At 48.7% G+C, this 27,713-nt stretch overlaps 1 protein-coding gene across 3 annotated transcripts in view; it reads left to right on the top strand.

Moving 5' to 3' along the window:
- LOC147621077 (uncharacterized) overlaps positions 1-25,857 on the top strand; it is an 80,143-nt gene extending 54,286 nt beyond the window's left edge. For 2 of the 3 annotated variants that reach the window (XR_015269762.1, XM_086823775.1), the window contains one exon: positions 25,139-25,857. Coding sequence is in view for 2 of the 3 variants with exons in the window: in XM_086823775.1 (XP_086679901.1) it covers positions 25,139-25,237 (99 nt within the window). In the remaining variant the exon portion in view is untranslated. The remainder of the gene's footprint in view (positions 1-25,138) is intronic. The other variant, XM_086823778.1, reaches the window with a different exon arrangement.
- The last annotated feature ends 1,856 nt before the right edge of the window (positions 25,858-27,713 follow it).

Below are 27,713 nucleotides of genomic sequence, written 5' to 3' on the forward strand. Positions count from 1 at the left end.
AATATAAATTAAATAGAAAACATATATGTATATGTGTGTATACATGTGTGTGTGTGTGTGTTTTTATTTACATTTATATATACATACATATGTATGTATGTATGTATATGTATATATATGTGTGTGTGTGTTTAGATGTGTGTATGATATGTCTATCTATATATTTAAAAGTGACCACAACTTATCACCCATCTCCGCACATTAAAATTTAATCAAAATTAATTAAATTATGTCGATGTTTGTATTTATATTTTTAAATACATGTATATATGTGTCTATGTATAGGTTTATGTATCTAAAACATAATATTGTATATACTATATATTTACATATGTGTATGTGTGCGTGAGAGAGAGTATATATGTGTCTATGTATAGGTTTATGTATCTAAAACATAATATTGTATATACTATATATTTACATATGTGTATGTGTGCGAGAGAGAGAGAGAGAGAGAGAGAGAGAGAGAGAGAGAGCGCTTCTATGTGTGGGAGAGTGTAAGAAGAGAGAGGGAGTGTGTGCATGTGTGTGTGTGTGTGTGTGTGAGAGAGAGAGAGAGAGAGAGAGAGAGAGAGAGAGTAGGTGTGTATATGTGTGTGCATGAGAGAGAGAGAGAGAGAGAGAGAGAGAGAGAGAGAGAGAGAGTTTCAACATTTGAGAGTGTGTGTACGTGAGAGAGAGAGAGGGTCATGTGCATGTGCATGTGTGTGTGTGTGAGAGAGAGAGAGATGGTTGTAGAGAGAGAATAGTTCTTTTCTGGAACCTTGGTCGGCCGCAGCAATGCGCGGGTGTAATACTAGTCATACTTAATTAAAGCTAAAAGCTTAACACCTACATTTATGCCGGGTCGTACTCGCTGCCTCTCGACATGCATCTCACTTTGTTGGCCCAGTCCTTGTTGCTACCACATGTAATGAGGAGCCACTTTCTCATTTTGATGCATTTAGAATGATAATTGGGTTACAGCCATGCATTTGGAGTTGGTCTCCATTGAAAAAAATGCTACATGGGAGTTACGTGACTTGCCTGTAGGTAAGCGTGCTATCGGCACAAAGTGGGTGTATAAATTGAAACGCAAGCCTGATGGCTCCATTGATCACTATAAGGCTTGTTTAGTCATCAAAGGGTATGCCTAGGCCCTAGAGAGAGGGCATTGAGTATGATGAGACTTTTGCGCCTACTTCACGTATGATCACCATACACACTATTGTTGCATTAGCTGTGCATAAAGGTTGGAATGTGCATCAATTGGATATCAAAATTGCTTTTTTGAATGGTGATTTACAGGAAGAGGTTTATGTGTAACTTGGTTGAACACAATGCTAATCAATACACTTAAATACACTAAGATTTGATGGGCACTTGCTCAAATACAAGAAGTAAACTGCTGAATTAACAAGAGACACACAATGAGCCGGAACGGCCGACCCCTCCCTCAAATAAAGTAGATTGAGATCTTGGGAGAATCAAGTACATAGTGTCATGGGCATTTCTGACCAGATTTTCATACCAATGCATATGAATACAAGTGGTTGTCGATGTAGACTTGCAATCCACACTACCCTCTCAAGTGCCCATGTTCCCTACCATCTGCTCTCTATTGTTCCCTACCATCTGCTTTCTATTGTTCCACCAACACATGGTAGCAACAATCTGCAAGAGAGCACGTAGGACAAGAGAACACTACACAGGGTATGTGATCTTGTAATCCGGTTCCTCCCTCTTGCTACTTGCTTCCATATTTAAGCATTAAAGCTTACCAATTGCAAGTAGAGTCGATGACAGCGGAAGTCTTTGCGATGGAAGTCCTTGGAGTGAAGAGATCTTTGATTTGTCGCATTTCTTTGCGACAAAAGTCTTCAAGAGGATAAAGGGAACCTTGGGAAAGCTTCCCCTATGGTTCAACTTGAGAAAGGAGAGCTGAAATCAGGGTTTTCAGCAAAAGACCAGAAATTACAGCAATAAAGAGAGGTTTTGCTGAGTTTCAATCATTGGAAGTGTGTAGGAGAGTGATTAGCATCCGGAAACACTCTTGGAATCTTGAGAAACACCTTAGCAAGCTTGGAAATGGAGTTTTTTTTTTTTTTTTTCCGGAAAAAAGATCCTTCTATTAGTTAATGAGAAAACGCCATATGGCTACAAAGCTCACCTCGCAAGGAGGGATAAAACACAATGAACACCTGAGCTCCCCCCCGTGGCTGGCCGCTCTCTGGGGGGGGCTACCTAGTAATACATGAAGGAGGTGAGAAAAGCCAAACTGGCGGCCGATAGTGCCAAATGACATCCTCGTCCCTCGCGGTGAGGAAAGGGCCAGGCTGCCAAGTGCGGAGGAAAGCCTTGCGGCGCCCTCTCATGCGATCTGAGTCTCCCTGGAGTTTCCCCCAGTGTCCTCTCAAGGTGTGGATGATGTCCACCCAGAGGGCCTGTATGACCTCCGCCGGTGGAGTGGTCTGGTGGTCAATGGCCTCCCTGCATCGGGCTCTCCATATGTGCCAGGCCGTCATGCTGCTGATCAACTCCCATCTCTGCCCGACCCCCTCCTGAGAGGCTGCCGAGGAGAAGTCTGGCGTCGGAACCACCGCCATCGCCCTGTCAGAGACCTGGATGGTCACACTGCCAGGAGCGTCCTCATATCCAAGTGCAGGGCCGCTATCCGTGGCCCAAGCTACCGCACCCCATGTCACCAACATCTCCCCTGGAGAACCTGCAAAAACCATCCTGAGAGCGCGCTGCCAGACCTGCTGTGCCTGTGGGCAATCCCATAAGCAGTGCCGCTGTGACTCCTGTGCATGATCGCACCGAGGGCAGGATGCTGGGTGTCTACCAAAAGCAAGCCAAGCCCCCACAGCCAATCCTCTATGCGCTGTGAGCCAGAGAAAAAGTGTCACCTTCCGGGGACGGAAGCTGGCCCAAAGGCGCTGCCAGAAGTCCCTAAGAAAGGCAGGGGAGAGCCCCTGTCGCCGCCAATGCTCGGCCGCTGCCGGGGTGCTCTCTATCCTGTGTCTCTGAATCCGCCGCCCCAGCCTCGCTGTGTACTGAAAAAAGGGAATGGCAGGGCTGGTAGGGGCCGAGTAGGGATCTCGCCAAAACCACTCCCCTGGGTCCCACTGAAGGCGAACAAGAGGCTTGCTGTCCCAAGCCCAGAGTCTCCAAGAACAATCCTCCCCTATCGAGGCCGGTGAGGGGTCTACATACCACTGTCTCTGATGAAAGCCGACCACCCGAACCCTCTGAAGGATACAACCTTGGAACCCATCCAAATCTAGTCGTGACCTCTGAAGCTGGCCACCCTCTCCCACCTCGAAAGTGAGTGGGGCGACTCTCTCCGCTGTGCCGCAGACCGCTAGGAGGATCTCATGCCGAGTAAAGACACCCATCCACTGTGGAGGTGAAGGGTCCTGTACTGGGGTCCTCCACTCCCGGGGGATGGCCGCCTCAATATCCTGTCTCATCAACTCTCTGCCCCTCATCCCACTGAGTCTCCTCTCCTGAGCCTCTGGAGGCAGCTGCTGAAAACATATCCAGTCGTCTAGGGACTGGGCTGGGCCGGAGCTCAATGGGCCCCACGACACGTGAGACCGCGAGCCAACCATATGGCCACTGGGGAGACGAATCAAGGGGTTCCAGATCAATGGCTGCCTCAGGCGCTCCTCATCGGTGCCCGGGGGAGTCTGGAAGAGTGCCGGCCTCAGATGCGCCCAGGCCCTCAGAAGGCTGGCTGCAAAACGCTCCTCGAAGCCAAGGCCCACTCCTCTGGAGCGCTGCTCCGTAAAGATCCACCTGATGCTGGGGTTCCAGGGGCCGCTAAGAGACGGAGTGCGGCTGAGCATCCTGGAAACAAGAAGCTCCTTCCACGGCTCAACACCTGGCAGGAGACCACGAACTACCAGCTTGCCAAGCAAAGCTCGGCTTTGGCAAATAGGATCTACAATGCCCAGGCCGCCTCTCTCCCTCGGCTGAGTGATCACAGCCCATGCCACCTTTGCCCTAGCGGGTCGCCCATCGCCTCCGGACCAAAGAAAGTTCCTGATGAGCCTCTGCACCTGGCCAATGCACGCCCGAGAGAAGGCCCAGCAGGAAGTGATGTACCACATGGTAGCGAGCAGAACCTGGTTGGCCACCACTACGCGGCCAGCCAGAGATAAACGAGCAGTACTCCAATACAGAAGCTTCTTCCGAATGCTCAGAAGAAGGGGGGCTATCTGCTGCTCCGGAGAAATATCAATGCCCACATAGCAGCCCAAATAACGCACTGTAGTGCCGGGGGGCAGCCACTGAAAACCATCAACTGGCCTCCAAGTCGGGGGGGGGCATAGAACTGACCCACAGCCCACACGACTTGTGCCAGTTGATCAAAGCGCCCGAGGCTCTGCAAAACCTGTCCATGGCTGAGGCGAAGCGGCGGAGGTTCTCCTCACCTCCCTGAAGATAGACAGCAGTGTCATCCGCAAACTCCGAGTCTAGGAGCTCCTCCGAGGTGCGGATGGGAAGCTGGAGGCCCCTCAAACCTGTATCCTGTGCCGTCAAGAAGGTGCTCATGGCCTCCGCCACAAAAAGAAAAAGAAAGGGCGCCAAGGGGCACCCCTGCCGCACCGAGCGCGAAAGCTGGAACCTCTCTCCGCACACACCCTGTATCAGCACCTGGCTATGAGCCGAAGTGTAGAGTGCAGATACCCCACGGATCCACTGAGGGGGGAAGCCCATCCTCTCCATAGTGCCTTCCAAGAAGGCCCAGTCCACCCGATCATATGCCTTCTCGAAGTCGAGAAGGAGCACCGCCAAATCCTCCTGCCGAAATCTAGCCAAGGCCGTAGCCTCCCAGAAAGAGAAAATGTTATCCAGAATGCTCCGATCCTGGATGAAGCCTGTCTGCGTGGAGTGGATGATGTCCGGAAGGTGAGGCTGAAGCCGCCTGCTGATCGCCTTAGCTAGGACCTTGTAGGCCGTGCCTAGCAAGGTGATCGGTCTCCACTGTCTAATCTCCAGTCTGTCTCCGCCCTCTTTGGGGATCAAGTGAATCAACCCCTCTGCAATGCTATCCGGCATGACTCCCGTCTCCATAATCTCCTGGAATGCCAATCTGAAGCCCCTATGAAGGAGGCCCCAGTACCTCTGGAAGAAAGCCACTGAAAGACCGTCCTCTCCTGGGCATTTGCCCCGCGGTAATGCCTGAAGAGCCTCCTCCAGCTCCGTATCCGAGAAGGGGGAGAGAAGGGAGTGCTGTAGATGGGCCGGCACAACCGGTCTCGTGAAGCTCCAGACTGCCTCCCTAGCCTCTCTCACCCTGTCGTCTGCCGGCTCAGCAGAGAGAAGAACCCTGTAAAAATCTGTGGCTATCGCCCGCACCCTGGGGGGATCCACCACAACCTGGCCATCAGCCTGACGAAGCCGCCTGAGACCCTCTCGTCTGAAGCGAGGCCCAGTCGCCTCAAAGAAATCCCGAGTCACTCTATCTCCAGCCTGAGTCCAAAAAGAAGACCGAGCATGGAATCGGAACTCCACCCGCCTCTCCTCGATGGATCTGATCTCAGTGCGAGCTGTCTCCATCTGCTCAGAGATCCAAGGACTCAGAGGATCTCTCTCCTGGAGTCTCTGGAGGGACGCTAAACTCCTCCGTAGGCTCCTCTCCTGCTCCCTGAAGGCCTCCAGACGGTCCAAGGCAGCCAGTCTGAGCATCCGACTAATCTCCTGCAAGCCACTGGCAAGATCACTGGCTGCCGAGCCTCTCCTGAACTGTAGCTCCTGCCAGACCTGCTCAACTCTGAGTGCGATCTCAGGCTCCTCTATGAGACAATCAGGAATCCGGACGCTCTGGCCCCGCTCTCCTCTCGAAGGGTCCTCAATCTGGAGAAGCACTGGGAAGTGGTCTGAAAAGGAGGAGCCAGCAAGTATGCCCACAGTGCCGCCTCTATCACAGGCCCACTCATCAATGTAGAATCTGTCGATGCGGGAAAGGTTAACGCCTGTGGCTCGTCTATCCGAGCGCGAGAAAGATAGACTCCCCTGCAACCTGCCAAACTCCGGGAGAGTCCACGGATCCTGGCCTCTCACCTGTAGCACTAGCTCCTCCCAGGCAGCTAGCTCTGGCCCATGAATGGTCTCCTGGCTGCCCCCCATCCTATCCTCTGCGTCCTCCAGCATGTTGCAATCCCCTCCTAGGCACCAGTGGTCTGCCAAGGGGAGGGACTGCCTGATGGTGCTCCAGAACTCGGCTCTCCCGGACGCCCCGTTAGGGGTGTAGAAGTTGAGGAAGCCAATGCGGTCTTCCCCAACCCGAAGGATGACCCACTGCGCTCGACCCTGAACCAGAGTGCCAGAGTCCACAACCTCAGAAAGAAGCTGCTCGCTGACTGAGATGCATACTCCGCCCTGGTTCCCCTGGGGGCCATATGCCGGGGACCAAAAAGTGTGACTCCTGCCTGGCAAGATCTTCCCGCAGATGCGGGTACGCCCGGCAGAAAGGTGGTGCTCCTGGATGAAAAGAATATCTATGGGTCCTCCAACGAGAGCCCTCTGGATCTCCTGACGAAGTCTGCCCCGACCAATGTGGCAGCGATGTCCACCGAGACCCTGGATGTTCCATGAGAGGATCCTCATGGATGAGCTGAGGCAAGTGAAGAAGCCGCCACTGGCTCACCCCTCTCAGCCGGCCCGGATGATCTGCCCTCCACTCTAGGAGTCTTGGGCGCCGGCTTGGAGGGAGAATAATCACTGTCTGTCCGGGTGCGGAGTCTCTCCAGAAAGAGGGTGACCTGTGTCTGAGTCCAGCCCCACTCCGCCTTCGCCCTATCCAGAGCATAGGCGTGAGACCAATCCTCTGCATATAAGTACCTAAAGGAAGGCTGCACCCTCGGGGCGGCATGGAGGAGAATCAGTAGCACCGCCTCAACTGATGTGTGGACCGGATCCACCCGCCAATCTCCTATACCAAACAGGCTCATGCGGGCTGAGTGAAGTCGGGTCTGCAGTAGATCCGTGAGCCCCAGGTCGCTGAAGTGGTGAGAAAACTCCAGTATCTGGTCACGCAGAACTTCCTCTACAGAGCTGCAATCCCAGGCTGTGTCTGGGGCAACGCTGAGAGGAAAGGAGAAGGCCACCATGCTGCTCACCACTGAAGGAGAACGCGAGGGATGGCACACCACGCAAACTCGCAGGGGCGCGACCAGAGTCTCGAATGGGCCAGCATCCAGCTGGAGGCACCTGAAAAAACTGTAATCCACTGGTAGCCCCATCACTCGCGGGGGCCCCCCAGGGGAGGCTGGGGCGAACTCTGTGGCGGGTGAAGCGAGGATCGCCATCTCCACTGGCCCGGAGTGGCGGTGAAACAGCCGCTGGACTGAACTCTGGCCTACCCAGCTGCGCTGCCCCGGGGCAGTGGGTGGTCTGGCGAAGTATCCTGGAGAGGCTGAAGGAGGGATGGGGGCGCGCGGCGAGGAGGGGGGAGAGCGAGGGGAGGATGGAAAGGCATCTGCCAGAGGATAGGAGTCAGGGGGGGCCGCCGGGGGAGGAGGGAGGGGGGGGGCGGGGGGGGGAGGGGGGGAGGAGGGAAGAGTGCTCTCCGGGTGGGGGGGAGGGGAGCCGGGGGTCGCAGAGTGCGGCCGGGGATCCTCAGGGAACTGCTCCAAGGAGGGGGCGGGGCCCCCCGCGGGGGGAGGCGGGAGTGGGGTCTCCACGTGGGAGACTCCTCCATCGGCCTCAGCAACGGGCACTGAGACTGAATCCTCGTCCATCGGGGTGGGACCTACCGGCCGCCTATCCCTGACTGGAGCATAAATGCGGGTAGGTGCCTGTGGGCCAGCCGGAGTCGCCCGTCCACCATCCTGTCCGCCAGCCTGCGCTGCCTGCTGGCGTCTGCGACGGTCCCTGCGAGCCGGGCGTTTCCGCCGGCGAACCTCCTGCCAGCCTCCAGCCTCCTGAGTCTGTGCGGCGTCCTCCGCCGGAGCCTGCTCGTCCGATGGTGGCGCCTGCTGTGACGAGCCAGAGATGTCCGGTCTCGGAGGTGGATGGCCACCTCTCGGGTCTCCCGCAGGGGGTCCAGAGGCAGCAAAGCGTGAAGGATTAGCCCCCTTGCGGGGACAGGAGCGTGCGAGATGGCCCATCTCCCGACATATGAAGCACTGACCGGGGAGGCCCGAATACTCCACGCGCTGAATCAGATGTCCTCCAGAAAGACAAGGGAGGAGGATCGTCTTCGGGAGGGACTCCGGTGACGAAACAACAACACGAATGGCCGGGAGTCCTGCTGCCCGAGCAACCACTGAAGCCGCGGTCTGTGGCACCTCCACCACCTGCCCGAAAGCCTTGCCTATGGCCGGCAGGAGGGGCAAGTACTCCCTTCGGAGACCTGGAAAGCAGACGGTGATGGGGAATCCAGTCGCGCCTGCCAGTGGATCAGACGATGGGTCGAAACCGTGTGTCCATCGCGCCAAGAACGCCCGAGAGGAGCGTAGGGCAATGGGGCTCCGAGCCAGCACCCTCTGAGCTGCTGGTGGGGACTCGAACTCCACCTGGTAGTAGCCGCGGCCTAAAAAATCCACGCTGACGATTCTGGCAGTCTCGCCGATGAGGCTACCCTGAAGTAGGTCGCGTAACTCTCTCCGCATTGGGCGGCTACCCACCACCTTGCAAACCAAGGAGGAGGCCTCCAAAGAAGAAACGGAGGACGCGAGAAGCTGCTGCTCTGCATCTGAGAAGTCTAGTCGAAGACCTGTATCGGTCGGGGCTGACGGAGAGGCTGCCATGGAGTCCTCCTAGGGGAAAAAGACCAGGTACTGGCTGAATCGACGAGACGAACCCAAGAAAGACCACGCCACTCCGCTGAAGACGCCGAAAAAAACAAAAAAAGGGGGGGGGGATGGGGGGGGCTGAGGCAGGGAGAAAGGGAGAGGCAGGGACGGGGGGCGGAGAAGCCGACGACGCAAGGAGGGGGGGGAAAGGAGGTGGAAAAAGGCGGGCGGGGGGGAGGGAGAGAGGCGGAGGAAGAAAGATGGCGAGGGGGGGGCTGCGCAGAGAAGGCGAGAAAAGGGGGGGGAAGTGGAGGGCGGCGCGGAAGAGGAAGGCCGGGGGCGGAAGGGTCTGGCTCAGGCGGGGGGCAGAGGGGGGCAGGCGGGATGAAGGCGGAGGGGAGGAAGGGCTGCGGGGACAGGCGGGTGGAGGAGGAGGGGGAGGAGGCGGCGGCGACTGCGAAGGGGGAGGCGCAGGGGGCAGCGGGCTACACGCGCTCAATTCAGTTCGTGACTAGGTAGGACATTGGAAATGGAGTTGGGAAGGAGAAAGTGCAGAAAATGCAGTCCAATATGGTCGTTCTCGTATTATCTTTTGGGCTCACCAATGCTCCTGCTACTTTTTAGCAGACGATGAGCAATCTCTTTTTTTTGCAGAATTTCGTTGTGGTGTTCTTAATTTTATATTTTGATGTATAGCCGTTCTTTGGAGAAGCATGTAGGGCACCTCAGATTCCATTCTTTGGAGGAGCATGTAGGGCACCTCAGAGTCGTCTTAAGGATCTAAGTTGTGAACAACTGCATGCAGAAATCTCTAGGCGTGAATTATTTTGTAAAGAAATCACATACGTGGGTCATTAGATTTCTAGAGATGGGATGAGCATAGATCTTCTTGAGCTGATTCATAAGATTTTAGATTAGCCGGTACCTCGAACTGTTAGACAGGTTCGTCTGTTTCAAGATTCATTGTCTTCTTTAAGAAGTCACTGAGGGAGTATTCCTACCCAATTGTTCTCTTTCTAACCTCAAAGGACGTGGATGAAAATCCAATGCTCCTATTACTTGGAATTAGAGGCTTGAACATGCTTTTCAAAAGATCAAGCTTATCGTGAGAGAAGCACCAATTTTAGCCATACATGATCCAAGCAAACCATTCGTGGTTGAGCCTGATGCTAGTGATTATGCGATAGGGGTTGTCTTATTCTAGGAGAGTTGACCAATGGTTTTTGAAATCAAGAGGCTTGATGATACCTAGTTCAGGTGGCATACTGAAGAGAAAGAGTTATATGCGATAGGGGTTGTCTTATTCTAGGAGAGTTGACCAATGGTTTTTGAAATCAAGAGGCTTGATGATACCTAGTTCAGGTGGCATACTGAAGAGAAAGAGTTATACATTGTTATCCACACATTGAAAATTTAGACACATTACTTATATGGATCCAAATTTGTTGTTTTGAGGGACCATCAGTTGATCAAGTATTTTTGTGATAGACCTGAGTTGAGGGGAAAGAAGCCATGATGATTTTGATAAGGAGATTTGGTTTTGGAAGGGTAGCTTGAATAGGGTTGTAGATGCATTAAGTCAGATTGAGGAGGTGAATCTTTTGAGTTTCACTGAGATTCACGATGACCTTTATGATTCCGTGAGAGGGGTATGTGAGACCGATAGATATTTTGGTTGGTTTTGGTAGCAGGTGCTCATAGGGAGCTCATAGGGAGCTCCATTATTACAGAACAGAGCTAAGGGATAATTCCACCTGTCAAGGTGGCTGGAGGTTAGCATCTTATTCAAAATGGTTGTTGTTTCGAAATGATAGGGTTTCTGTGTTAAATAGTGTTGAGATTAGGAGGATGATCCTTTATGACTAACACAACACTCCTACGACAGGTCATTTGGGAGTACAACAAATCTATGGTTTGGTAAAACATATTTACTGGCTCAAGATGAGGGCTGAAGTAGGGGACTATGTGCTAAAGTGTCGTAAAAGTGTTACGGAAATAAGGTTGAGTGCCTTAGGGCTAGGGGATTGTCACATCCTCTAGAGAACCTTATAGTAAATGGGAGAGTATTTCCATGTAGTTTGCTGAAGTAGAGGACTATGTGCTAAAGTGTCGTAAGTGTCAGGGGAATAAGGTTGAGTGCCTTAGGGCTAGAGGATTGTCACATTGTCTAGAGAACCTTATAGTAAATAGGAGAGTATTTCCATGGAGTTTGTCAATGGTTTACCACGCACTCGCAAAGGGCACGATGCCATTTAGGTGGTGGTAGACAAATTGACAAAGATGGCAAGACTTTTACCCACAAGGAAAACACTAATGGCTCCTGAATCGGCACAACAATTTGTTAAGCAACTTTTTAGATTATATGTTTACATTGTGACATAGCGAGAGAAAGAGACTTAAAGTTCTTTGGGCACTTTTGGCAGCTAGTCTTCTAGAATTGGGGATCAAGCTGAGTTTGAGCTCCTTTGATCATCCTTAGTTCGATGGGTAGACAGAGAGGTTGATATAGTTATATGGTTTACAATGTGACATGGTGAGTGATAGAGACTCGAAGTTTTCTGGGCACTTCTGGCAGCTAGACTTCCAGAAACTAGAGATCAAGCTGAGTTCAAGTTCCTTTGATCATCCTCAGTTCGATCAGCAGACAAAGATCATGCTAAGTTTGAGTTCCTTTGATCATTCTCAGCTTTTTAGGTTATATGGTTTACATTGTGACGCAATGAGTGATAGAGACTCGAAGTTTTTGGGGCATTTCTGGCAACTAGTCTTCTAGAAATTGGAGATCAAGCTAAGTTTGAGTTCCATTGATCATCCTCAGTTCGATGGGCAGACGGAGAGGGTGAATCAGGTTTTAGAGGATATCTTCCATACGTCTCCAAAAGACCATCAGACAAGGGGAGGTACATCTTGATGGTTGAGTTTGTCCATAATAGTGCTAAGCATGTGGCCACTAGTTACAACCCATTTATGTCGATGTACGAATACCAACCTAGATCTCCGGTAGCTATGGGTTGTAAGAGTGTTCAAAATTATGCTTTTAGGAATTCCTTGGTAGATATGTAGAAGATGCTAGCCAGAGCTAGATATTCTATCGAGAGTGCTCAAGGTAGAGCACTGCTTTATGCTTATAGACAACCTTTGCCGAGGGAGTTATCCGAGGGAATGTTGATGTATTTGCGAATACCCAAAAGTTTTGAGATTACGGACGAGAACAGTGGGGAAGTTATCCCCTAGGTATTGTGGACCTTTCCAAAACCTTGAAAAGATCAGAGAGAGTATATAAGGTAGAAGTACCTCAGAATGTGGAAGTTCATCTAGTCTTTCATGTCACTAGATTGAAGGAGATGTTGGGAATTGAGGATAGCATTTTGACTCCTTAAGAGCTTTTTGAGGCTGAGGACTTGTCCTATGTTCCACATGAACCGGAAGCGTTGATTTCAGGGAAATACAACTAAGAAATAAGATGATCCTTGAGTATAAGATTAAGTAGAAAGATAGAGCAGAAGAGGATTCGAATTGGGAGACAGTTGCTAGTATACAGAACAGGTTTCCCGGTTTTCCTACTTAGATAGATCTTGTTTCCAAGAGTGGAAACACATAAGGAGCAGAAGTATGTTATGTATCTAAAGCTAATCCTCTGATTAGCAAACCTAATCCACCATAGTTAGGGGACCGTAAGATTAGGAGATAGCAAGCAAATGCAAAGGGCTAAGGTTTATAATTAATAAAGCTAGGCTATTGTTTATATATAGTACGTTAGCTATTTATAGCGGCACTTATCACTACCTAAGTGATGCCTTAGGTTATTATTGTGTAGTCAATCATACAATGCACTTCTGATGGGTCTGTGCCTAGACCAGAGTTTCTACTCTTGTCGTGGACATGGCACATCACAGATAGTCTTGGCAAGGGCCCTCGGCAAGCACAGGCAATATGGGATGCCAATGCTAATTGGCATGTATCTGTGGAGTGAAACCTTAGCCCCTAGCTCAAGGGAGGATCGAAGTACTAATCCTATGGTTAGGCAGTGAGCTTGCGTTCTCTCTTTTTATTCGGTTTTCTCTGATCTTGTTTGGGGCTGTGTGGTAGGCAATATTCCTCGATGCCCTACATAAGGAGGGGCATAGCATTCATCCAAAACCTTTTGTCTCATGTTTGATAACACACATGGGCAATTGTCTATCATGAGACAGCCATCTCTTACTTCGTACGAGGCATGTGGATGACTAGCCATCAAATCAGCCCATTTATCGGCAAATTCAATATCCAAAATGATACATGTCTTACATATGGCTTTCTTGATAAAGCATCTGCTACCACATTCTTCTTGCCGGGAGGGGGGGCAAAATTTGAAAATGAAACATGGAGAGGAAATTGGCCATCCTAATATGCTTCTTTGAAAGCTTCCTTTGCATCAAAAAATACCGCAAGCTTTGGTGATTGTAAATTCTACTTCCAATAAGTAGTGTTTCCATATTGTAAGAGCATGAATTGCAGCCAATAGCTCTTTCTCATAGGTACTTAGAGAAAGCTTGAAGGTAGCCAAAGCATTCGTAAGACCGCAGGGCATACTCGGCGGCAGATAATGAAGTGCCTACGGGTGGTGAAAAATAGGTAAGTACGGGAGGATATTGGTCCAAAGGCTAGTCGGGGGGGGGGGGAAGGGACCGAAGGGCATGACCAAATACTCATAGAGACCAAAAGATGTGTGAAATGTTGTTTTGTGTACATCTTGAGGCATCACTCTCACTTGATGGTAGCTACTAAAACATAATGAACCATCCAAATTTGTCCAAGATATTATCGATTCTCAGTATGGGAAACTTATTCTTGATAGTTATCTTAATGAACCACACACATACGAAATGAACCATCCTTCTTTTGTACGAGAAACCGGTGTGCAAAATGGCGAAGGACCTTCTCTAAGAGTTCACTAACCTGTTTCATAATCTCCTTTTGTAGGGCTTTTTACCATTGAGCCTGCAATTGCAACATTGGCACACATTGGCATTGATTTTAGCAGATTTAGTGTATAATTGCACTAGCCTCAGATCTGCACGCTCCTGCCTCAGATTCAGATCTGCACGGCCTTGCCTCAGATCTACTTGCTTATTGTACTTGCTGCCCAACTGCAACTCCAACATTGCAAGGTTTGAGGGATTTGTAAAATTTTGACCTGAAATTGCACATTTTGCCAGTTGAAATTTGGGGCTTTTCACCATTGAGCCTACAATTGCAACATCGGCACACATTGGCATTGATTTCAGCAGATTCGGTGCATAATTGCACTAGAAATTTAGGGATTTTATAAAAATTGGCATTATTTTATAAAAATTGATATTATTTTACAAAAAATGGATTTATTTTGTAGAAATTGGCACTATTTGCAAGCATTTTGGGTGTTACAAGCACATTTACTTAGCATTGGGACATTTACCCCAATTTTTTGGGGCATTACAATATTTGGTACAGGTGACAATTGCTTTAGCAGCTTTACAGGTGCAGATCCGGTTCAGATTTGGTCTAATTGGCACTATTTGCAAGCATTTTGGGTGTTACAAGCACATTTACTTAGCATTGGGACATTTACCCCAATTTTTTGGAGCATTACAATATTTGGTACAGGTGACAATTGCTTTAGCAGCTTTACAGGTGCAGATCCGGTTCAGATTTGGTCTAATTGGCTACCTAAAAATTAGGGCTTTTCTACATTGACCCCATTTTTGGAGCATTCGACCAATTTGCCTTTGATTTTGCCAGGATTTGAGCACTTGCATCTCTTACAGGTGTCAGCTAATTGTGTTTTTCATGGCACATGTATACATTTGTAGTTTGGTGCAATATATGTATGCCATTGTTGACACTTTGACAGATTTGCATCATCGTGCAGAGTACACTTGCAAATTTGGGACATGCATATGTATTTCTCGTGGTGAAGGAGTTCCCTTTCAATCCATTGATTATCCTGCTATTTATCTCCCGCATTCTTACGGTTTTGCTGGGCATTTGCCTACTCGTGGTGACTTGTGACAGATTTGATGTGTAATCACGACCAACAGTAATAATGACCTCTGTGGAATGCTCTCTCAAGAGGACAAGCTCAAAGGGGATAACTACCCTATGTGGGCTTATATGATGTGTCATGTATTGGTTGCCAAGAATGTATAGCCGGCTATATGTGCATGGCATTGAGGAGCGTCCTCTTGCACCTACTCCAGCAGTTGGTGAAGTTATTCCCGCTCACCCTCCTGCAGGTCCACCTCGTCTTCCTCCTTCTCAGTAGCAGCGTACTTGGGATGCAAGGGATGCTCAGGCCCATGCGTTGATTGTTCTCTCGTGCCGCGTGCATATCATTCCGCACATTCGTTCCTGCACCACTGCAAAGGGTGCTTGGGATACCTTGGCGGCATGGTATTGTAATATGCGGAAGCTTCGGAGAAGGATCGGTACTTCAAAACTCAGAAATCAGCACTCTTTTCGCGACGGAATTAATGCACAAACTGAAAGACGATGTGCAGAAAAATAGAGAGAGAAGGGGGAGATGGAGAGGACACAGTATTGGGTCCCAATTACCCTCTGTAGGGCCCCCACCACGGATGGTGTATTTGCTTTATTAGAATGATGTAAATCTGAAAACAAATACAAAGTACTTGACCTTTTCTTGGCTGGAAAACCTGCCCTTGACCTTCAGTCCTTCACCCCTTTGCTTTAGCAAGTTCTTGGCTGTCCTGGCCCTTGTTTGCTTGGAGCACTTGGTGAATTATGAGATGGATTCATGGATTATGGGCTGGAGTATTTATACTCCTCTTAGCATCCAGTCGGCTGGTTTTAGGAAGCTCCACGACTGGGTCTTTATTTAATAAAATGCTTTCACACTTTAATAAATACTGCTTTCATACTAGGCAGCCTGCTGGCCTTTCTGCACAGCCTTCTGGGACAGCTTCAGGCGGCTGGGCACACCTGCGCATGGGTGTGGGACTGCCCCTACACCTGGCTGACCTGCTGGTTAGGGATTCTGACCCTGTCGGCTGCCTGTCCAGCAGCCCTAGTGCTGGCAGACAGCCCTTCCAGCCCATGCCTTGGCTGGTGGGCAAAGCTTGGGCCCTCCTGGCCCCTTGGGGGTGGTTCTACACCTCCCCCATGCCCATACTAAGAGTGCAAGTGCAAATCTTCGCACTGGGGTAGCCCTATGGGCTGGCCCCATCTCTACATGCAAACCTACATGCCTACAGAGGCCTGGCATCCAGTTGCAAACCAGATACACAGAACATCTGACATCATTCCAGAGGGAGACTCACAGCGCGGACTGGCACTGCTTCATGTGCAGGACAGTGCACACCTGACCTTGGACGCATGTGCAGGACAATGCACACCTGACCTCGGACAACTGAGATGGATCCCTGGCTGACTCGTCCCGGACTAGGCTCACATGGGACCAGTTCACCATCCCAGGTCCTGTACCTTCTGTACAGAAATGTCTACGTGGCATCCAAGTGCGGGATACACGTGACAGGTATTCAGGTCGCAATGAGGCTCGTGTAGCTTACCTTCGAGGCAAGCTTGAGACTGACCGCATGATTGAAAGTGACTCTATCGATCAGTACCTTACGCATGTGAAAGACCTACGAGAGCAGCTCATTAACATTGATGAGGTCTTGACAGATGGCTATCTTGTTCAGACAATTTTGCATAATTTGCCTGACTCTTATCAGACATTTTGCACCGGTTGTTGGATGGCAATGCACCTAATGCGGTCACTTTTAACAACCTTGTGACTCTCAGTGAAGAGCAATCTCGTTCCAATAGGAACAACATGATGTCTGCTGAGTCAGAAATGGCTGCTCCTTTTTGTGGGAATAGATCTAGGCCTAAACCTAGCCCATCAGATCATCCCAAGACAGAGGACAAGCCTGAAAAGAAAAAGCATTGTAACTATTGCAGGAAAATAGGGCACACCATAGAGGAATGTAGGAAGCGTATTGAAAGTGAAAAAAAGAAGCAGCTGGCATCTTCTTCCACAGGTGCAGATCAAGCCAATTTGGCTACACATGTATCAACCTTGACCCTTACATCTTCATCACCTACAGAGATGTCTTCTGATGCCGTTGCTTTTGATGACTATGCTCTATAGTCTGTACTCCATGGTATGCATTGTCTAGCAGATGCATTTCAGGGGGGAATTTTACTTGCCCACATGCAATTGGTGATGCCTCATGGTCACTTATGCTTGTTGATCCTTATGATGATCTATGCTAGACGCTTTCTCTTAGGTGATGTCTACTGGAGATGCCTTTTATGCTGTTTTTCCTTGCAGCGGGATTGTTTCTACAGTGTTGACATTGTTACTTTCTCACATGTGATGTTTACTGGGAGTGCCTTTTACACACTTGGCCAGTATTGGCTAGCTCTCATGGTTTTGACATGTCACATGTATATTATTCATCGTGGGATTATGCATCTGTACACTTGCCATACATGCCACTGATCATGGCATCACTGAGAGTTTACCTATCCTGTCATAGCATTGGTTGATGCCTGCCTCGAGCCCTCACTTTTTCTCCCCATTTTCAGCTTTTCCCATTGCTGAATTTTTACTTTTATCAGTCCTAACATTGCTGAATTTTCCTCATCGGATCCTCCATTGATGAGTTTCACTCTTGCAGCTTACATTGCATGTCTCACAGGCATGACTTCTGGATCCTGTTGCCTTTACACATGCGTATATCTGCTACCTCTTCTTATGCTTATCACTGGTGCAGCTACAGAGCATTGATGTGGATTACATGCAGTTCAGCTTGGCATTTGGATGCTTGTCTTCGGGGGGGTATTATGCGATGCCTCTTGATTTGATGTAGTTGATGTCCACATGATCTTTGCCATGCATTTCAAGTGATGCGTTTATGTACTATTGTGCTCTAGCATTAGCACTATGACATTGGGGATTCTCCTTTTCTCCGTCATATAGTGCTTGCTTTTTCCCTTGGCACTGCAGTTCACTCTTACTGTGGAGCATAGTGCAGGGCATCATTCACAGCTTTATCAACTTGTTGCTACCTGTTCACACCATTCACTTGAGGGGGGTTTGTTGGTCATGTCCACTCCCGGCTAGTTCAGGTGTGAACCCAGCTTACTTACGGGCACTTTTTCCTTGTGACTGGACACAGGTTTTTTCCGTGTGAATACACTTATGTGTGTTGGGCACTTAGCCCTAGGCTTTTTGGTACTCACTTGTACTTTCATTTTCATAACATTATTGAGTACATCTTTTCTAGCACTCTCACGTTTCTGTGTGCTTGAGGTTGTGTGTGTGTGTGCAGGCTAGTTGTCCTCCTACCCAACAATAACCACACAGGTGGTTTGTAATGCCAAGTGGGATCACCACCTCTATCGGTGAGAAAAGGGCCAGGCCGCCAGAGCCTTAAGAAAGCTTTCCGCCACTTCCGCATGCGGTCAAAGCCACCTTGCAACTTCCCCCATTGACCGCGGAGGGTATGGATGATGCCGACCAAATGCTTTCGATGGACTCTGTAGGCTTCGTTGCATCTAGCTCTCCATATGTGCGAGGCTGCAATGCTACTGCAAATCTCCCATCTTTGGCATGATCCCGATCTCCAATGGTCAATAGATGGGACTGGGACTGGTACTGCTGAAATGCGAATGTGAGAGACCTGAAGGGCTAGCCCTCTACCTTCCTCCTCATAAGCCCTGACAACCTTAGCCTCTGTGGTCCAAGTGACGGCGCCCCATGTAATGATACGGGTCGAGATCTTGTCCATCGTGAAAATGGAGAGAATCCGTTACCAAACTTGCTGAGCCCTCGAGCAATCCCACAGATAGTGTCGCTAAGACTCCTAAGGGTGGCCACACCTCGGACATGCTATAGGTCGACCACCAATGGCCAACTTAGTTGCAACCGCCAAGCTCTTGTGTGCCGTCAACCAAAGAAAGGGGGTGATCTTTCCAAGCCGAAAACTGTCCCAAAGCCTCTTCCAAAAATCTTAGAGAAAATGTTGTGAGAGGCCCTGTGATTGCCAATGTACTATTGTTGTTGAGGTGCGACATCTGAATGGTGTTGCCTAGCCGTGTTGTGTATGCAAAAAAGGGGATATCTAGATTCTCCTCCCGATCAGCAGGTTCACGCCAAGTCCACTCCTGCGGGTCCCATTTGAGGCGCGCAAGGGGCCGGCTCTTCCAAATCCATAACCGCTAGAGTCTCTCCCTAGCCACCTTGGCCGGTCGGGGGTCTATGTGCCACTCATGTGCCTGAAATCCGATCACCCTCACCCTTTGCAAGGTGCTCTCTCTAATCTGCCATGGGGACCAATAGAGAAAGTGAGCAAACCATAGCCCTCATCCGCACCATGGAGTGCCAAGAGAATATCATGCCTAGTAAACACGCCTAGCCCTTGTGGGGGGGTCGGGTCTAGGATGGGTGTTAGCCACTCCTGGGAAGAGCAGAGTCAATGTCAAGCTTGACTCTATCTCTACCCTTGATCCCTACCAGGCCTCTCACTTGAGCCTTCGGGGGTAGCTGCCTGTGTGCAAGTCAATCTCCAAGGGACCTGGTAGGCTATGCTCAATGCTTCCTGTAACTATTTGGCCCTCCTAGCTCTATTTCACATAATGAAATCCATGCTCAGACACCAGATAGGTGGAAGAAGGCATTGGGACGGGGTCCATAAGGATTGATTAAGAAAAAGCATCATTCTCGGTCAAAAAGCAAGAAAAAGCAAAAAGTCAAACATGGTTGACCACGAGCCAAGGGCACCATTGGAAAGAGAAGACTAAATTGGACCAAAAAGCTAAAACCCGCTTTCTCAAAAGTAGCTCTAGGGCCAAAAAGCAAGGCCTTGAAGTTGTAAAAGTACAAATCAAGAACTTTGGCTATTATTAATAATATTTAATAAAAAGACAAAAGCAAAGCAAAAGCATTACTTTTTGGCAAAGAGCAAGGCTTGCCCAAGTATAAAAGAAGCATGAACCTCTCTTGAGCATCAAGTTGAAGAAGAATCTTTTCATCACGTTGCCATCTTCATTCAAGCGTGGAGATTATCTTCTTCATTATCATCTATGAACCAAATCATGGAGTTTTTTCATCGCTACCCGCTGATTTCAGAGCGCCTCTTGCAACTGTAGTGCCACGTCACCATCTTTCCGTGCAACTGTACGGATCCATACAGCTGATGGACAGAAAATTCCAGAAACCCTAAAATAGTAAAACTGCTCAGAAAACCCTAAAAATTGTTTTTTGGAGATTTTTATTGTCCGAAAACCATTAAAGCAGGTTTAATATCAATTTTCTTGCCAGAAAGAGCTTCTCTAGGGGCAGGAATTCTCCACATGCCATCATCCGCGATCGATGTGAGGAATGCCATGACATGAGCTTTGCTATGGATTTGCACTTGAACATGATGAAGCTTGGACATGAACATGGAACACAGAGCTTAGACATGGAGCCTGGATTTTCGACTGGGATTTGGACTTGGACTTGAATTTGGATTCATTGGACTTGGTATCCATTGGATTTGGTATTGGCCCGGTGAGAGATACTTGTGGGTCATCCCCGTGGTGTGCTCGACATCAGAGATCTTGTGCGTCAACATCGACATCGACATGGATATCCTACATCGGCATATTTGTTTGTTTTGTATTCATTGATTGTATTGATCCTGGCCAGCTCTGAAGAGCTTCTCTAGGGTTTTCATCATCGACAAGGCTATAGGAATTGTAGAGATTATTCATGGGATGAGCGAGTGGATTTAGAGCTTGGACATGGAAGCTTGAACTTAAGCATAGACATGAAGAACTTGGACATAAAGCTTGGGCATGAAGCTTGGACATGAACATGGAACACAGAGCTTAGACATGGAGCTTGGATTTTGGACTGGGATTTGGACTTGGACTTAGATTTGGACTTGAATTTGGATTCATTGGACTTGGGATCCATTGGATTTGGATATTGGATCTGGTATTGGCCCGGTGAGAGATACTTGTGGGTCATCCCCGTGGTGTGCTCAACATCAGAGATCTTGTGCGTCGACATCGACTTGGATATCCTACATCGGCATATTTGTTTGTTTTGTATTCATCGATTGTATTGATCCTGGCCAGCGTGACGGTGGATTGTTCCTGAATAAATTCCTGAAAGGGGGCGAGGCTTGTTCCCGGCTCAATGTGGTGTACTATGTAAGATCCCCATTCCCTTTTCTCTCTCCCCTCTCTCTCTTTATATTTTTATCTCTTGGACACATGGTTGAGTCTGTCACTGCACGCCTCGCTAGGCTTACACTTCCCATGATACATGAGGTTGGGCCCCCAATATATGGCCACTGGGCAAATGGATTAGGGGCTGTCGAAGACGCTCCTCTGAGGCTACCAGAGCTAACTGGGCTAAGGGCCGGCTTGAGGTGATCCCAAGCTCAGAGTAGGATGACTACAAATATGTCCTCAAAAGCTGGGCTATATCCGTGGACCCACATCACAGTGAAATCCATCAAGTGCTCTGTGGCTAGAAGCCACCCAAGCTTGGGGTACGGGCTGAAATCCGGACCAAATTGGCACTGAGGGCAAGCTCTAGCAAGGTGGCCCATCTGCCTGCAAATGATGCATTGGCCTGGAAGGCGTGAGTACTCCACTCCGCTGAATGATGGGGTCCCCTCGAAGGCATGGGATAGATATGACATGAGGCACTAACTCTGGCGAGGCAATACAAATGCAAAGGGTGGAATCCCGGCGTCCCGTGTGAAGACAAGGTAGGAGTTTTGGGGGGGGGATTCCATCACTCTCCCAATGGCTCCATCGATCATTGGGAGAAGAGGAAGGTATTCCTTCCTGAGGGCTGGGAAGGAAACTATTACACTAGGAAGTTCGACATGCTAGCCAAAGGGTGGAAGCGGTGCTGCCACCGTGCAAAGGTGGTCTAGGCCGTATGCAGTGCAACGAGGCTCAAGTGCATGACTCGATCTGATGCCGCTGGGGGCGACTCAAAATCAACTTGGTAGTAGCCACGTCCCAGAGGATGAATGTCTTTGATCTTTGCAAACCCACCGATGAGGCTTTCCTGTAAAAGATCTCTGAGTTGTCCACGCACAGGACAGCTACCGACAATCTTGCATACCAGGGTGGAGGCCTCTAGTGCTGCAACAATTGTAGCAAAGATCTGAAGGTCTTCTCCAAAAAAAGATAAGCAAGTAATAGCGGCCTCGGTCGGGGTTGACGGAGGCCATGGAGTCCTCCCGAGGGTGAAGACCAGAAAAAGCCAAGACTTGCCAAAAGGAGAATGCCCTAACAATGGGGAAAACTACGTGCAAGAGATTGAGGGGAAAAGAAAACGGGGGAGAGGAGGGAAGGAAGAGACTCGGGAGGGGGGGTGAAGGCGGGAGAAGAAGAGAGAGAAAAAAGAGGGGGAGGAGGCAGAGTTAGGAAACCAGGCGAAGAGAGGGAGCAAGCTGAAGGGCGAGAGGGGGGGCGCAGGTTGAAAGGGGGAGAGGGGCGGCACAAGCAGGAAGGGGCGGAAGGCAACCCAAAGGGGGAGGGAGGGCAATGCCGGGGGGGGTGAGGTGCATAGGGAGGGAAGGAAAGCGACGAAGGCGGAAAGGGGCATGGGGTAGCGGCGCAAAGGGGGAAAAAAGGGCAAGCCGGGGGGCAAGAGGACGAAGCAAGAGGGGATGCACACAGGTGGCAAAGGAAAAGAAAGAGAGGGGGGGCAAGCAAACGCGAAGGGGAGGCGCAGGCAGCTGGAATGCAGGTGGGGGGAAGAGCTCTCAGATTCTCAATCACTATTCAAAATAGTGGAATCAGAGTTTGGCAAGGTTTTCCGTGAAATGGTTGCCAGGAAGGAAGGATGACAAGTTTGGGAGTCCACAAGGAGACAAAGGGATGATGACAGTCATCCAAGATCAAAGGTTGGAATCCCATCATCAAGTTTATCGGGAGGGGATATCACGTGCACAACCGTGGATATGGCTAACCAAAGGCTAGTCCCTAATTGGTAGTAGATAAACATAGGTGTAGGGCACTAGCGGGGCCTAGTTGATACCCAGGTTGTCGCTAGCTTGGACATTTCCCAATATGAAAGGGGTCTGGTGGAATCCAAGACGTCTAAATGGGGGATTATCCTAGAATACAAAGGACCACACTCCTAAAATCTGGGAAGGTTACTATTTTTTGCCCAACTTCGATGGAAATTCTGTTCGCGTCATTACATCTGGAATTGAGCAAATGGGAGGATATGCCAAAGCACATTTGGTAGACAGTCTACCAGTTGGGATATTTTTAAAGGTAAAGGTTATGGCTCACTCTTCAAACAAGATTGGTTCAGGGTTTCCCCACATAGATAGAGTGAGAGAGTGTACCGCGTATGGCTGCAGATGGACATGTGAGAGGCGGGAGACTTGCTCCAGACTTGCTCCTGTTGATGGGAAGCCCCGTCGACGGGTACAGCACAAGGCTGGACTGTCGGTGATTGTGCAGACGGCATAGTGCTGCACGGCGGAAGTTGCAGGCGGCATAGACAGCAGCGAGCAGATAGCGCAGCATAGATAGACGATGCCAGAGAGCGTGAAGCTGATGGTCGGGTGCAGGATGGCGACAGGCTGAAAGTTGACGACAAGCGACGACGCTGGGTTGGAACCTGTCAGACGGATTTGGGACGTCAAAATCACCGGACGGAATGGCTCCCAAGTTTGGGTGATTTCCGTCGTGTCCCACATAAGCCCAAAGCGGGGTTGAGCTCCGCCTGTGGCCACCTCTAGGGTGAGTGCCGCTCAGGGGTGGGGCAGTGGTGGAGCCCTCCTCGCTAGTGCCGCCCGAGTCAGTGGTGCAAACGGGCGGGAAGTGGCCAAAGTGGGTGGCTGAGTGACGGAGCTCGCAGTGGATGGAAATGACAGGCGCTGGACAGAATGCACATGCAAGCGAAATTGTGTGGCAGTTGACAGAAATCTCCGGCGGACAGAACTGCGCGTGAAGAAGGGGGGGCAGCCCAGCTCTGATACCACTGTTGGATTAGGGTTGCACAGAAAACAAAGACACAAGAGATGCACATAGCAGGCTCTCTCAATAGAGTGAGAGAGATGTTGATTGATGCTCAAAGAAAGATAGGATACAATGTGTGGAGCAAAGAGGGTTGACTCCACAATATCAAAAGACAATACATGTGGTGTCTTTTCACACCTAATATCCAAGGGAAAAAACCCTAAGGGAGAAAAGTGCCCTTGGTTAGCCCATGTTCACATGTGGCACTACTCATAGCATAAATGCCAATAAAACCGGCATCTCCCATGGGGAGAGTAAGGCCCTCAAAGCTTGTACATGTTATATTTGTACATGGGTAATCAAATACTCCAGGGGGGGGGGGGGGGGGGGGGGGGGGGCGTGGGCCCATTTTGGCCTGTATGCGGTGTCGGATGTGCACCTCTCTCTTTTACGGTTCTATGGATTAAGTGGCGTATGTGTTAAGGCTGTGGCCGATTTCAGTGTTCTGCGAAACCCCGGGCCTTCGGGAAGCTACACAGGGGACATCCACAAAGGCAAGGACCAGGTCGGCCAGCATTCTGTGAGCATACAGGTGTGGTCAGCCAGAATATTTATTTGGATTTGTCCTAGAAGCTGGCCACAGCAGGTTGGCCATTTGAAATTTTGATGGGCTGGTTTAGGGCCTATATAAGGTAGGCCAACGCATTGTTTTATTCATCTCCCCCGACATGGAGTAGGGCAAATGTCATAGATAGATAGGATCTTTTATGTTTCCTCTTTTGCAAGGCCAAAGGCCACAGACTTGCACAATCTTTACGTAGCATATAATATACTGAAAATACAGTCTCAGTTGGTGACTTGCATCAAGGTTCCCATCTTAGATACCTAGAGATGAAAGGAGACACACAGTTTCGGTGCCTGTGACACTGGCCTTGTTAGTACCTCTCTCTACTTTTTATAACTTCGTAGTGCTGGAAGTTGGGATGGTTTCCAAAACACATCCTAAATCCAATTCTAATTTTGCTCTTTTTCTCTATCACTCTGTTCCTGCTTCACCTTTATCTACTTTGATGCACTCTGTCGATGAAGTTTCCATTGCTCTGTTGGTAGAACTCTTTCCACTCTGGTGTACTACATTCTGTATGGTGGGCTGTATCACATGTCTGCTAGCCCTTTTCTCTGATATAATTTATGATCATGATTCCTGCAGTTAGTGTTGACCCAAACTAAATCTTGTCTATGCATGAAGAAATTTTAGATCTTTCATCCCTCCAGCCATTCCTACTTGTCCTCTGAGAAGTTTTTGGGAGTGCATGCAAAAGGGGCTTTAAAAATCCATGTTGAGACATAGGTTGTAAATGTCAGTGGAGAAGTTCGTTTACAGTTCTTCAAATTTGCAGCTTGATTCATAAACTGATGAGGCTGGTCAACATGTGCAGATTCATTCATATGCAAAGCTTATCATTAACGGAAAAAACGTGAGGCTTGCAGACAAGGGTACTGAAATGTACCATTTCAAACATGGTTGTCATCATTGATGAATGCAAGCTGCAATGCTGAAGCCATTGCTTGTTTTTTTTAAAGGCGGTTTCGTAAAACAATGGGTCTGATTCTTGGTTCAGCTCCCTCTTCTTCCTTGTTTCTGATGCAAGGTCAGACAGATACATGAAAGTGAGTTCAGTGAATTTTTCCCAAATCAAACAATGAAGTTCAATACTGGGATTTATGAGGGATTTCTTTGCTGCGTACTAGGACATTTGAAGCACTTGGATTACCATAAGAACTATCAGGTTAAGTAGGCTGGCTTGAGCCTGTTGAGTTAGAGGAATGCTGCCTCTGCTTTACTGGAGGTAGTAGTTGAGTTCGATTTAACATTGCCAAAAGGCCAACTGCTGAAAAGCACAGGGGATATAGCTCAGTTGGTAGAGCCTTGGGTTCGGTCAAGCTTTGGGCTACCCTAGCCCATTGAGTGCTCTACCTCAAGCCATGAACACTATACGCTCTACTTCAATAGATTTTGAAAATGTGAAAGGAAAGGCTGTATTTGGTCAGCAGTTGGTGAGACGGTCATTTGAATTAGTTCGCACTCCAAAAGGATGTGGTGTGCACTATTTAATATTGTAAGACTCTTAATCGTTTATATTTTCATTCCTTCCTTGCCCTTTCTTAAATTAAGAAATAATGGTGGGGTGTCCGGTGTTTTTAAAGGGCGTCTCATTTGTGATTTCTGTTAGTAGGCTTTCGAAACTGGTTTGTAATCTTCTTGTATCGTTTATGTGAGAAAAATTGCGATCAGAACCTACCTGCTTGAACTAAAGTGAAATTTGATTAAAAAGAAGTATCGGTACATCCAATATTACAGTGTCAGAGCAGGGAGCAGTGCTGTAGACAATAGAGTTCCTTAACTGCTCATGTAAGGGCCTACATTGTTTATACCACAAAAGCTCAAAGATCAAAACAAAAGTACCTTGGCGGAAAGCCATTTTTGGCTAGAAGGTTCATTAAAATAGGGTATGCCAAAGAATGTGCCTAGCCTTATTTCCTAAATTAGGAGCTTAGAGAAGCTAGAGACTGGACTAGAGAACAAGGGAGTTGTTATGAGCGTTGGACAAGTGTGAACATGCCCATAACATAGTCTGTATAGAAGCGAAAATCTCCAACTCAATGCACTTTTACATGTTCATTTAACTTTGGGAGCTCTCTTGCCCTCTTTCCCTCTTGTGGGTGCTTATCCATACTCTCAATGTGGTGCTCTCTTCAAGTTTCCATCTCTATGTGGTGCTTTCTTATGGGTGCTTGCTTCTATATCCTCTATGCACGGTGCTCTCTTTCCCTCTTGTGGTGCTTCTCTATACTGTCCATGTGCTGCTGTCTTGGAATTTCTATATTCCATGAACCTTGTGAGTGTTCTAGCTCTCATGTGAGCTTTTATCTTCTTGTGTTTTTGCTTAAGTATGTGGATTTAGGTAAGATTTGAGGTGAGTGAGTAGGAGAATCTTGCATTTACTTCTCTGCAATGGAGGAGCTAACCTTGGGTTTAAATCTTAAGATTGGAGTGAAGCACGACAAAGCAGTGGAGCTAGGGACATGAAAGGGAGATGTGCATAGAAGAAGAGAGAATATCAAAAGGAGGTGTGGGGTTAGAGGGTGGGTTTGTGGAAGGGTTTGTAAGAGTTCAATGGTAGAGAAATGTCGATTATTTTTTCCCTTGTGTTGCTTGGGGAAGGAGTGGGCACAAGGATGCATATAGCCTTAGAAGGAGAAGGACGAGAATGGAGTAGAGATTCTTAAGCTTGGATGAGCAAACACAACATTCACTACATCCACCATTTCAGCACGCACTAGCATTGGCTTTGGCACTCTTAGTGGCACTTGCGCTTTACACTCACGCTACTTGCATGCATGCTTGTGTTGCTTGTAGTTCCCATTGCACTTGTGCTTGCAAGCGCATTCACACTACTCATGCTTGTGCTACTTGCGTTGCTCTTGTTGATTTCTTAGTTTATAAAGTATAGGTAAGTTAGTCTCTACGGAGCTTGGACTTGAGGAGTGAACACATGAAAGACTTCAAGTGGACAGATTAGCTCTCAGTAGGACATATCCATGGATGAAGTCATTGTAGCATGGGCTATGCTCAATTGAGTGGCAACAATGACAACAGATGATGGTGGAGAATGAAATAATGAAATAATCTCCAATGCCAATTCTTGGCAAGGACATAAAAGCTATGGGCATAGCATGAGTGAGACATGGGTATAAAGGTTATCTTCTCTTTGTTTTACATATTTTTCTAAAAATGTATACTTATGTGGGTACCTTAGATTTCATTGTGATGATTTTGTAGAAATAACTAGTCATAGTTGAGTGTCCTCAGTGCCTACGAGTGGTATCAGAGCAAGGTCGTGGGAGAGTTGGTGGTGTTGGTGTGAAAGAGCAAGCTGAAGAGGAGAGGAAGCCATCAGCAGTCCGTTATTGCCTCCTCCATTCCTGAAGTGCACCGCACTTTTGCTCCCA

Source organism: Cibotium barometz, chromosome 30, assembly GCF_041138505.1.
Source record: "Cibotium barometz isolate CiBa-2024 chromosome 30, ASM4113850v1, whole genome shotgun sequence".
Lineage (NCBI taxonomy): Eukaryota > Viridiplantae > Streptophyta > Polypodiopsida > Cyatheales > Cibotiaceae > Cibotium > Cibotium barometz.